This window comes from Aulonocara stuartgranti, assembly GCF_965226115.1.
Source record: "Aulonocara stuartgranti genome assembly, chromosome: 23".
Taxonomy (NCBI): Eukaryota; Metazoa; Chordata; class Actinopteri; order Cichliformes; family Cichlidae; genus Aulonocara; species Aulonocara stuartgranti.
This window is the reverse complement of record NC_138958.1, coordinates 10317913-10330301: the sequence shown is the minus strand read 5'-3', so window position 1 is coordinate 10330301 and position 12389 is coordinate 10317913. Positions and strand designations below refer to the sequence as shown.

At 40.5% G+C, this 12389-nt stretch overlaps 1 protein-coding gene across 1 annotated transcript in view; it reads right to left on the bottom strand.

Moving 5' to 3' along the window:
* Window positions 1–1298: 1298 nt before the first annotated feature.
* Window positions 1299–12389, bottom strand: part of grin3bb (glutamate receptor, ionotropic, N-methyl-D-aspartate 3Bb) — a 64421-nt gene continuing 53330 nt past the window's right edge. The window contains exons 4-9 of the mRNA XM_082523538.1: window positions 11179–11324; window positions 7496–7611; window positions 5372–5523; window positions 4604–4768; window positions 4439–4506; window positions 1299–4094 (exon numbers count right to left, since the gene is read on the bottom strand). Coding sequence (XP_082379664.1) covers window positions 3293–4094; window positions 4439–4506; window positions 4604–4768; window positions 5372–5523; window positions 7496–7611; window positions 11179–11324 — 1449 coding nt within the window. The 3' untranslated portion in view covers window positions 1299–3292. The remainder of the gene's footprint in view (window positions 4095–4438; window positions 4507–4603; window positions 4769–5371; window positions 5524–7495; window positions 7612–11178; window positions 11325–12389) is intronic.

Genomic DNA, 12389 nt, shown 5'->3' with positions numbered 1-12389 from the left:
AGCATAGGTGCATACTTTCTACATGCATGCTCTTGTGGCTAAGACGTCTTATACTGGTTTAAGCCAAGGTGTATGGCAGCTTTATGTCGCTGCAATACCTTTTACAGCATTAAGAGGTATTGTTATTGTAATGACTGATGGATGCTTACTGTACACTCAGTAAAGCTGTGCTATAACCAGAGATGGGCAGTAACGCAACGCGTTACTGTAATCTGATTACTTTTTTAAAGTAACGAGTAAAGTAAGGGATTACTATCGCAAAAACGGTATTTACATTACCGTTACTTTCCTGTAGGAACGCTGCGTTACTGCGTTACTAAAACCGTGACTTTTTTGCAAGAGTGTCTCATGACAATGACGTAAGCGAGTGCGACGTTCGTGACAACAGCTGTGTGCAGATCAACGATGGATAATATATCGAGTGCGGGAGAGAGTATGAGCATGCAGCGTTTAAACCGTGGAAGTACTGACCTTACTTTGAGTTTGATTCCACAAAAAGTGACAAAAACATTAGTGTCCGTTGTGCGTGGGAAGAAAACTTCTTTTTACAGCGAAAAAACCCCCTAAACAAGCACCGAGTGCGCAACGACGTAATGGGAAATTCACAGAGAAACTCGCGGATTCTTCCACTGACCGCTGCGGCACACCTGCACCAGGGCAAACCTCCGCCTACCCTACTCCTGCTTTACAGGTGAAAATAGAGCAACAGGACCGCTAGTCTTTGACTTTATTTATTTTCTGCTGTGTTTTACTTGCATCTATTTGAAAGACTGAGTGTAAACACAAAAAATATTTTATTTTATGTGCTGGAATGTGCAGAAAATAGCTTTAAATGTTAAACTAATTTCTTCAAGTCAGAGAATGTTGCATATAATTACATTTTTGCTTGATGCATAAAGTTAAAAGATTAAAATTGATAAAACAAGTAAAAAAAAAAGAGACTTTTCCATTTGATTACATTTTGTGTGATGGATTATGCAGAAAAAGTAGAATTGGGCTGAAAGATCTATCACTTTATTACCTATTCAGGTTGTAAATCGTGTTTTTAAAAAGTAACTAAGTAACTAAGTAATTAATTACCTTTGAAAATAAGTAAGCAGTAAAGTAACGGGATTACTTTTTTGGGGAAGTAATCAGTAATTAGTTACTGATTACTTTTTTCAAGTAACTTGACCAACACTGGTTATAACAAATCACTGATCGATCATTCTACACCTAGCTTGTTAGCTGTGAATAAAACAGAGGGTTTAACAAATTTTAGACTGACACTGAGGTTTAAGCTTTTAATAACTCCAGCCGATTCCTCGGTTAAATCAGATCAACCAGTAAAATACAACGTCACAGACTTCATTAGAAAGTCGATTTTATTAATTATCATAAAAACACTTAGGAAGAATAACAGGATGAATAATGGATTTAACTCAGTAAAATATCTGAAAGTCAAAACTCAGGCTCATCTCTCAGATTTAAGTTTAACTGATGAAAAACAAACTGAATGAATGAATAAAATACAAATCAATTTTTTTTCTTTCTTTTTTATGAGAAACCTGTAAATGTACCAAACAGAGTGAAAACATCCTCAACTTTTCAGACCATTTGAAGGTTTAACAAAAGTTTTCATGTTTTCTGGAGAATCTGAACATTTCTTCATCTTTAGTTTGGAAAGTGATGCAGTTCAGTGTTTCTAAGAAACATGTTTGAAGAAAGATAAATATTTGTTTAATGTAGATGCTGAAGGACATATCCTGGTCAAAAATGACTCCGCGATTACTCACAGTGTTACTGGAGGCCAAGGTAATGCCATCCAGAGTAGGTATCTGATTAGATACCATATTTCTAAGATTTTCAGGGCCAAGTACAATAACCTCAGTTTTTAGAAGTTTAGAAGCAGAAAAATAGAGGTCATCCAGGTGTTTATGTCTTTAAGACATTTCTACAGTTTAACTTCTTGGTGTGTGGTTATTGGTGGGGTTAAAGTCACATTCGGGGATGGGTTCAGGCTGTGTGGGAACATTTAAGGTTTCATGTCTGTAGTGAAGTGACTCTAATAAAAACCTTCGGCATACTGCTTACACTAACCATGTTCATGTTACATGAAGAGGAGTTACGTCTATGTGAAGAACTAACGATGTTATTGCATGAACACCACCGTTTCTGTTCCCAACAGGAAACAGCTTTATTGTTCATGTTGTGTCTGGTGGTATGTGTACTTCTTGTAATTTCTTTTTAAAGAGTGGACATGCTTTTTGTGCACCGCCAGAGTTTTAGAAAGTTCCAGAAATGCTCTTCAGTCTCTGTCACGGCGGCCGTTTTAACCAGTCAGAGGTGGAAACTGAACATCAGACTCTGATTTTATATAAAAATAAAGAATAAAATCTTTAGATTCACTGCAGCTATTTTAATTATATACAAACTTATTTGTTTTGTTACTAAATATGTAAAAATATGCAAAAATAAGTCTCTGGATTCTTTAGGAATATGCACTTCTATAATACAACTGCTACATTATTCTGTATTTGGCTCAAACTAAGAACTCATTAAATTCGGTGTACCTCAGGCTCACGTCCTGGTCTTCTTCTCTTCCTCAGTTTACATAATTTATCTGACAGACTTTAGACTTCACAAGCTGTACTTGTGACTGAAAAACATTAAAAGATATTTTTTTTATTGAGCACTTAATTGACAAAAAAACATCACTTTTAAAGTGATAAATATATCATATTAAAATATTTTAAATAGATTGTCTTTGACGTTTAGGAGTAAAAAACCCTGAAAAACAAACTGTACTCACAGTAATACTGATTCAATACTAATTACTAGTATTAGTAATATTACAAAATAATAAATTTTGTGTATAAAATAACTGGTCTTTGAGTGATTATTCAAACTTTGAAATGTGTAAAATAATAAAGGTTCGGGTTTGGGGCATGTTACCTGATCTTCAGACTTTCATTTTAAGATTTATGGATTTAAATTAGCATATTTTCTCAACAGTAATTTTTTATTTTATAAAGTAATTGAAACAATTTCATTTTTTCTTTAATGTTTTCACAGGATTTCTAATTTTAGCTGGAAATATAAAGTGTTTGTACTCTAAAGGGTTCAATAATTTCATCCAGCCTAAAAATATTGATTAGGTAACCAATCATCTGATTAGCTTCAGGGCTCTTTGATGTTTTCTGTCCAATCAACTTATTTGAGAACTTGAGAAAGTTAAACAAAATAAAAGGAACATTTTTTTTCCTCACTGCTGATTAGAATGGCCGCCGTGTCGTGACCTTTCCAGAGAACATCACCTCCTCTGACTGGCCAGGCTGCTATGGAGGGGCCGGACTTTAGATAGGACTTTGTGAGGCGGGTCGGTCATGGTCGTTACGCATTTCATGTTGGAAGGAAGGGTTGTTACTGGGGTAATGGTGGGTATGGGAATGGGCGTGGCTCCTGTCGTTGTTGGGGTCGCCATAATGGTTGTCGTGGTAACGGATGATGGGGCGCTTGTCACTGTGACAGTGGGTTTGGTTAGAGTCGTCTGAATCTCAGCTCTCCTTGCCAGAGCTGTCCGTAACTTCTCCCTCATCTGTTCGATCTCCTCCTCCAGCTCCTCCAGCTCGCCAGGCCGGGGCGGAGCCACAGCAACACGGGGTGGGGCATCTGAGGCAGGCGGGGCTATGGTAACGGGGGCAGGGGTGGAAGTAGCAGGCGGAGAAAGCGCCGCGGCTGTGGGGGCTGGAGCTGAAGCATTGTGTCTTGCAGAGGAGGATGAGGAGGGGAGCGTGAGCAGTCGGTTGGTGAACGAAGCCGCCGGTCCTCCATTCTCACACAGCCTGCTGTTTGGCCCCGCCTTCGGCTTGGCTGGACCCTCCCTCTCAGCCATGGCGCTGCCTCCCTTGGTTTCAGAGACTGCAAGACGAGCAAGCAGACGGCGGGTGTTCAGCGTCTCCAGGTTGAAGTGGACTCTTTTGAAGTCTCTGGCATCTTTGGCAGCAGCGGCGGTAGCTGCGGCATCGGCGTCCTTGCTCGTCTCGTTGTTCCATTTGGCTGAAGCTCCCGGAGCGGGAGGGGCCGGAGGGGGCTGAGACTTGTGCAGGTTACAGCTGAACACAGACAAAGACCTTAGGCTCAGAATAATTCACATAAGTCAGTGAGAAATATGTGGATAAGAAATCTCTAAACTCCAAAGGAGACGTTTAGCTTGAAGAACTGAAAAAAACATTATAAGGTCATGTGTTTCTAATTTAAAACCAAGACTTTTTCAACAGTGTTTTTGCTCATGAAAGTTTATATTTATCGTATTTCTCATTCATGGATTATAAAATCAGCTTCATAACTGAAAGAATAACTGGAGATTGAAGCCTAAGGTTGTTCTGTTCTCTGTTGACATCTTGCAACTCCCATCAAAGTTAACCTAAACACTCTGAGCTCAGATGGTGAGACTGACCTCTTCTCTTTCTCAGCTCGCTGCCTCTTCACGTCCTCGTACGTCATGTTCAGAGCTCGGTGGATTTTCTGTCACACAGAGCGTTTAGTTTTCTCATTTAGTTTTTCACAAACATGAATGAATTATATAAAAGCACTCAGCTGAGATCATCCTTCTCTGACTTACCTGTGAGGTGTGCAGCCAGTACTTTAGGTTCTGACGGCGGCGGATGTGTGGCAGAACGAGTCGGTAAAAACCATGTTCGCCTGCCAGAGTCAGCAAAGCGCCGCTCACGCCGACGCACAGCAACACGAAGAGTCCGGAAAAGTGGCTGATGCCCATCTGAAGAGTCTGAGAGAGAAGGGAGTGGCGATTACTTATTTACCACATTTCATTAGTTCCAAATGGAACATGCTTAACGCAGAAGATAAAAACATAAGAACCTGTGCATGTTTAAAATTGTAAAGGCATTGAAAAGAGCAAAATATAAAACTAAAATAAACCAAAACAAAAAAACACCTGATGAGTGCAGGCCTGTGCAAACAAAGAGATTTTGAGTCTGTTTTTAAATGGACGCACAGATGTAACTGATCTAAGGTCAGCAGGCAGCTTGTTTTAAGAGCAGGAAGATGTATTTGCCCTGTCCTCTGTGCCTGCAGTGTGTCAGCAGCTGGTTTCTTGCTGTGTTGCTAACTGGTTTCCTGTTGCCGACTGCAGTTTGTGTTATGTTTTTTAATCTGCCTTTATGAGGTTTGATAGCTGTGTCTCAGAGTGACCAGCAGGGGACAGCATCTGCCCACCTGAGCACAGTCAGAAAAAATATCCAGTCCAGATCTGAAGTGTCCAGACGCCTCCTCGTGTTGTTCTGTTGGCTTTGAGAAGGTTGAAATAAAATACATTTCATGAAAGGAACAGGTGGCCACGGCCACACAGGTGTGCTGCTGTCACACTGACCTCAGTAACGGCGAACACACGGTTCCCACACGGAACCACTTTGTACCACTTGTCGTGCAGCAGGTCCATGTAACCATCGGATTTGTACCTGCTGATGAACTCGGAGACATTGGATGTCAGAGGAGAATTCTGAGGGAGGCCGATACCGTAACCTGGAAACAAATAAACAGTAAACAATAAAAACAACAAACGGCATAAACGGCAGTACATAATTTGTTTCTCTATCTGTCCAGGAACTGCAGAGAGAAATCAGACATTTGAGCAGACAGATGTTATTGAGCATAAAAGAAAAAACAAAACAAAAACACGACACACAAACAACAAACAAAGAAACTGTCAACAACAATCAATAACAGGCGATCAGGCTCATATTACAGAAAGCTGAACCTCAGAGGCTCTGAGAGGAAGAAAAAACATCAGAAAGGTGAACAATACAAACAGCAACATCAGGCATTGTTCATGTCTGTTTGTGTGGAGTGAGCAGACGGATGTCTGAGCCAAGAACAGGAAGTCGAATAAATCAGGAGAGAAAACCACGGACCTGTTAATTAAGAGGTCTAAGCAGTAATTATTCTGGAGGATGACGCGAAGTCTAATTAAACTAAAAGAAAATCTTAATTATGGTTCATCTGAAGGTCAGAGCGGGAAACTTTTACTGCTCATATTCAAATTTAAACTTTATTCACGTTTCAACCCAATGTTTGACCTCATAGAGACGAGTCACTGTGCTGATCTACATAATTTCCTGTCAGCTTTGGTTTGTAGGCCTGCCTCTACATTGGTCTTCTTCTCCATCTAAATCTGGTCCTACACTGTGATGGCATCAGCCACATATGGGTAAAACAATTCCATTCGTTCACTTTATTTATTTGGTTTGCAGCCACTTCACTAATATGATTCATTAATCATTTTACCTAAACATAACACTGATATTACAAAGCATGCACATAATAGCATTGTGTGGTTTTTCTAAAAATGTTTTCTGTTATATTAATTATGTTTTTCTTTCTTTGAGTTACCTGGTGTGGGGCAGTAGCTGTTTCCTGTCTGGGCAAAAGGCGTGGCTAAAGACTTTGAAAACAAAATGCCTGCTCAGCAGGACCAACAATGTTCTTAACAGAAACAGGGATGTTTTAGGTTTACTTATGTTATTCTGTGCTTAGTTAGTATTAGTGTTTGTTTTTGTTTCCTTCCTATTGTGTGTAAATGGTTTGGCTAAACCACTATAAAAGCTACCCTCTTGTGTCTTGTAATGAGGTCAGTTTGTGAGTTAAGTTGTGTCCACTTTGTTAAGGTTCTGGAAATTACATTATATAGAGTTATATTTAGTTGACCTCTTTTATGGGCCCTCTAATTATATTTTTGAATTTTTTTTAAACGTTTTTTTGAGGGTTAAAATAAAGAAAACCAATTTTGAATATATTTTTTCCTGTGTCCTCTATGCCTTGGCTGCTTGGTCCCTCACGTACACCCACCCATCTTCCGTGCCTTTTGTCAAATCTGCAGATTCAGTTTGTCCAAACAGCTAAAAAAAAAAAGAACAGTGACGCAGGACTGGTGCAGACCCTCAGTAAATGTAAACCTGAAACTATGAAAGTGAGAAACAGATGAAACTAACAGCTGTGGACTCTTTATTTCCATTATTTATTTTATTGTGTGTGTTGAGGGATCACGTAAACTTCAGCTTCACTCCATGGATGGAACGATTTCATGTCACCTTTTTTCTGTTAGTCGCCATTTTGATAATAGTGATGCTGTATCAGAGCACCAACAGTGAAGCATTCATCTTTCTCTACAATGACTCGACAATTTGGCTTCAGACTCAGATCAGTTTTTCTGTTTCTTGTTATCTGAAGCTTCAGGTCACCTGACGAGTTTCATAGTGCTGGCTTGTTTTCTGAACTTCTGAACTATGATGTTTACACCCCTCAGTATGTCAAGGTTGTTTGACTGATTCACCAGCTGATCTTTAAATCGCTAAACTATCACACAACTTTGCTCCTCTCCTCTGATTAGTCCAATTAAAAGAAAACACTGACAGGAAGTCACCTAAACAGAAACAGCAAATGTACACTTTGACCTGACCGAAACACAGACAGAACACCAGCAGTATTGCTTGCTTACCTTCGATGGCAAACGGTTTCCCGACTGTCGCCAGTTTGCAGTCGGCATCGATGGAGACTTCGTAATCCAACAGAGCTTTGTCCATGATGAAGGCATCGAGCTGAGGAGGATCTGTCCTTCAACACAGAGCCACACTGTTACTACGGAAAACTCCAAAACCACACACACAGACAATGATGCACGTCATGTCTTCCTGTTTTCTTCTGACGTGTTTCCAGTCCGAGCCTCTACTGTGCTGGGATGTTCAGTTTTAATTATGATCGGCCTATCTTCATCAATCACCTACATACCACAGTATCAGTAATTAAATCGTATCTTGACCCAGCGTTCTTAGCTACTTATAAGCCGATCTTTAACCTTCCTTTCAGTAGTTGTCAAACAGCTTAAAGATCATCTGCAGAGGAATGGCTTGGTTAAAGAGTTTCAGTCAGGTTTCAGAGACCATCACAGCACAGAAACAGCTTTAGTGAAGGTTACAAATGATCTTCTTATGGCCTCTGACAGTGACTCATCTCTGTGCTTGTCCTGCTAGACCTCAGTGCAGCGTTCGATACTGTTGACCATAATATCCTATTAGAACATTAGAGCAGAGGTTCCCAAAGTGGGGGGCGCCATTGCAGGAGGGGCGCGGTATGAGAAAAAAAAGAAAGAAGAAGAATGCTTGGACACTTAGCATTTTGGACAGGTTTTTGACGGGGCTCCCACACAAATGCAAAGCAGAAGATGAAACTTAGCCAAATATGTTTCCAAACCAACTTCCTTCCAAGCCAAATACTAGAAAATATGATGAAGCACATCTTGCCTTTGGCTTCACCTGCATAAGTGCCAAAGTAGGTCTCCCCGACAGAATTTGTTTCCCCTGCGTCGGGAGCTCGCGCTGGGTTGCCCAAATCACGGACAAAAAGTATCCCATATTCGTGATTTTTAGTTCACAAACACTTCTTATAATGACTAACTACTCCTGACGTTTTGGAGATGTTAGCTCTTTATACAGTAAAGTTACAGTGGGATACAAAAAACATCAGGCTGATTCTGCCACAATTTCCCCTCCCTGTCCAAATCACAGTATCCCACAGTTGAACCCATTTTGCACAGAGAGGCATTTTTTGAAAAATGTATTGATAGCAATGTTGAATATTATTACACAGGAAAAAAACAACTACACATAAAATAATTACACCATGACGCCTCAGGCTTTCTAAATGGAGGAACAGTAACTGCGTGTGTATTTGTAAGCGTGTAAAAACTGCAGATAGTCAGATTAACAGTAACAGTATTTTGTCTTTATCCGCCATTGTAGAAATTCATCTCATGTAAACAATAATGTGGCGCACAGTGTCACGTGAAAAAAGGCACATACCTTTGTCGTTATGGGTGTGTGTGGTTGGAGGATGTGTTTGTGGTGGGGGTGTGGGAGATTTTCTTGTAAAACAAGGGGGGGGGCTAGCAAAAAAAGTTTGGGAACCACTGGATTAGAGCATGCTGTAGGTATTACAGATACTGTGCTGCAGGGGTTGAATTAGTGCTGCAGCTGAGAGGTGGTAAGTGACGAAGTACAAATACTTTGTTACTAAACGTCAGTAGAAGTTTTAGGTGTCTGTACTTTACTCAAGTAGTTTTTTTTCTTACTTCTTTTTACTTTTACTCCCTAAAATTTTAAACAAATATCTGTACTTTCTACCCATTACATTTTACAAAAAAGGCTTCTTACTTTTGGTGTAACGCATTTGGGGAGAGTTATTAGTTCACGTCACTGTGAGCCTTCAAACATCAAACTGATTTGAGCCTAAATAAAAACACAAGAAAATCCTGTTCGTTTATAAATCATCAGAGGATGTTCCATAAAAAGAGACGATGTCTGTCTTTCAGAATCTGTCAGAATTGAGCTGCTCAATGGTTTCCATTTTAAAATAAGATATATATGCAATCTAAACTAAAAAATACCTTTACTTTGTGTTCTTGGAAGGTTTTCTGACATTTATAGGAGGCAAGGTTTTGTGCTGCTGAAAACAGATGTTATGATGGTATATAACATATGTTTATACCATCATTAAACCATTGGAAGGTTTTCTGACATTTATAGGAGGCAAGGTTTTGTGCTGCTGAAAACAGATGTTATGATGGTATATAACATCTGTTTATACCATCATTAAACCATTGGAAGGTTTTCTGACATTTATAGGAGGCAAGGTTTTGTGCTGCTGAAAACAGATGTTATGATGGTATATACATTAATTGATATTAATAATTCAGTGTCCCTCAGATTATTGGCTAAGAGTTGTACTGGCCCATGTACATTTTAATTAGATTGTGAAAAAAGTTTTTATTTTCATATTTTTAAATATTAATGAAGTTTTTTTAACACATTATTTCATATTATTTCACTCTTAATCTGAAAACAAAAGCCTTGATATTCATAAGGTCTAGTACACCCCATACCCCCCACACACTTCAGCTCCGGACTGGATGCATTTCCTGCTGCAGCTTCCATGTAAAATAGGGATGGTGCCATCAGCCTTCATTAAGCTGTATAATTTAACCAGTTCATCTGCATATTTTAATACAACTTCTGGAGACTTACTCCAGATTTTTCTCTGTGTAAAACAAACAGCAGTGGATGGAAACAAACTGTACCAGAGTCACTGCTGCTGTTGTGTTATCAGTGTTTCTGCTTAAAACTGGGGGCTGCATGGGCCAGGCTTTATATTCATATGCTGCTTCTAAATACATTTGTATTTCAATTCTGTTTTTCAGTCACAAATGTGGGTGAAACACTTGCGTTTACATTTTTTAACACATTGGTGAGCTACAGAGCCATGCATTAAACGAAGCATCAAAGCAATGAATTCATGTCCAGAATTTTTTTAATCCAATTATTTCAATTACTTAAGATAAGATAAGATAACCTTTATTAGTCCCACACGTGGGAAATTTGAAACTGGTTACTTGATGAATTGCTGCAGTGGTTTGGATCATATCTATCGAATAGATTGATATGAACAGATAGCCATTTGTTCATGTAAATAGAGAGTTCTCTTCACATACTAAGGTTAATTATGGAGTTCCACAGAGTTCAGTGCTAGGACCAATTCTGTTTACATTATACATGCTTCCCTTAGGCAGCATCATCAGAAGGCATAGCATACATTTTCACTGCTATGCAGATGACACACAACTTTATCTATCCATGCAGCCAGATAGCACACACCAATTGGTTAAACTGCAGAAATGTCTGAAAGACATAAAGACCCGGGTGACCTTTAATTTTCTGCTTCTTAATTCAGATAAAACTGAGGCTATTGTACTCAGCCCTGAAAATCTTAGAAATATGGTATCTAACCAGATGCTTACTCTGGCCTCCAGTAACACTCTGAGGAACCTTGGAGTCATTTTTGACCAGGATATGTCTGTTTCTTCTTCACTCACTTTCATCACTCTCAGTTCATACAACTCTCTGCATTACACCTCTACGCTTTCTGTCTCCCCTTGCTCTCTTCCATCTCCTCTCAACCCCTTCTTGATTCCTGTTGAATGATTCCTTGATTCAGAGATTTCTTCCAATTAAAAATGGAGTTGTTTGTGTTTGGCCATAAATAAAATTAGAAAAACTGAACTGAGTCTGGTTTCTCTGTTAGAACCAAGAGAATCAGAGCATAACCTGCGGCTGAATGTTGCTCTCTTACTTGAGGGTGGCAACTCCTTCAGGTGTGGTCGGCTCGTTGAAGCGTCTCATGTATTCGTGCATTTCTGGAAAACTCTTCTTCATGTAATCCTCCGCACTGCTTTCCCTCACTGTCCCAAAACGAAAACCCTGTGACGGATGATGCAGCTGCACACACCAACAAAGAGGAGGAAGAGGACAAGAATGAAGGACACACAAACAGAGGAAACAGCGGATGCTGCATATTCAGCTGAAACACATGAAACATCTGTGAACACATTTGACCTGAAACACCCCACAAAGCTGCACAGTAAAGGGCCACTCTGGCCACTCACGCTCACATTCAGTTTCATGTTTCTTCTTAGTCATGCTTTATTTTATAGATTACATCCAGAAATTTCCTTCACAGCCTCTTGATACACTATGAGGATAGGCGGCACCCAGAAAGCTGCAGGGCTTCACATATAAAATAAAAAGCTAATCACACACAGATGGACGTCCAATTAAAGCTCCCTGAGCTCCCAGCAGTGCCGGCTGTGCAAACACTGCAAACACTGAGAGGCGTGCTTCATGCTTCAATCAGCCGCTGAATTAAAAGTGTAATTATGACAAGGCAGGTGATCCACAGAGCAAATTTAATCTGTAATTGTTTCAGGATGGAGAGCACAGAGTGAAAAGAGTCTGCAGAGAGTTCACAAACACAGATCTGACCTCGCCTGAACCAGCAGCACCACATTGCCTTTATCATGAGACTGAAAAATGTTTCACAGGAAAAACACTCGTGGTCGTCTCACTTCAAACTCACCGTCCATCCATCCATCCATCTTCATCCGCTTTGTCCGGGGCCGGGTCGCGGGGGCAGCAGCCTAAGCAAAGAGGCCCAGACCTCCCTCTCCCCAGCCACCTCCTCCAGCTTATCCGGGGGAATACCAAGGCGTTCCCAGGCCAGCCGAGAGATATAATCTCTCCAGCGTGTCCTGGGTCTGCCCCGGGGCCTCCTCCCGGTGGGACATGCCTGGAACACCTCACCCAGGAGGCGCCCAGGGGGCATCCTTGTCAGATGCCCGAACCACCTCAGCTGGCTCCTTTCGATGTGGAGCAGCAGCTGCTCTACTCTGAGCCCCTCCCGGATGGCCGAACTTCTCACCCTATCTCTAAGGGAGAGGCCAGCCACCCTTCGGAGGAAGCTCATTTCTGCCGCTTGTATCCGCGATCTCGTTCTTTCGGTCACTA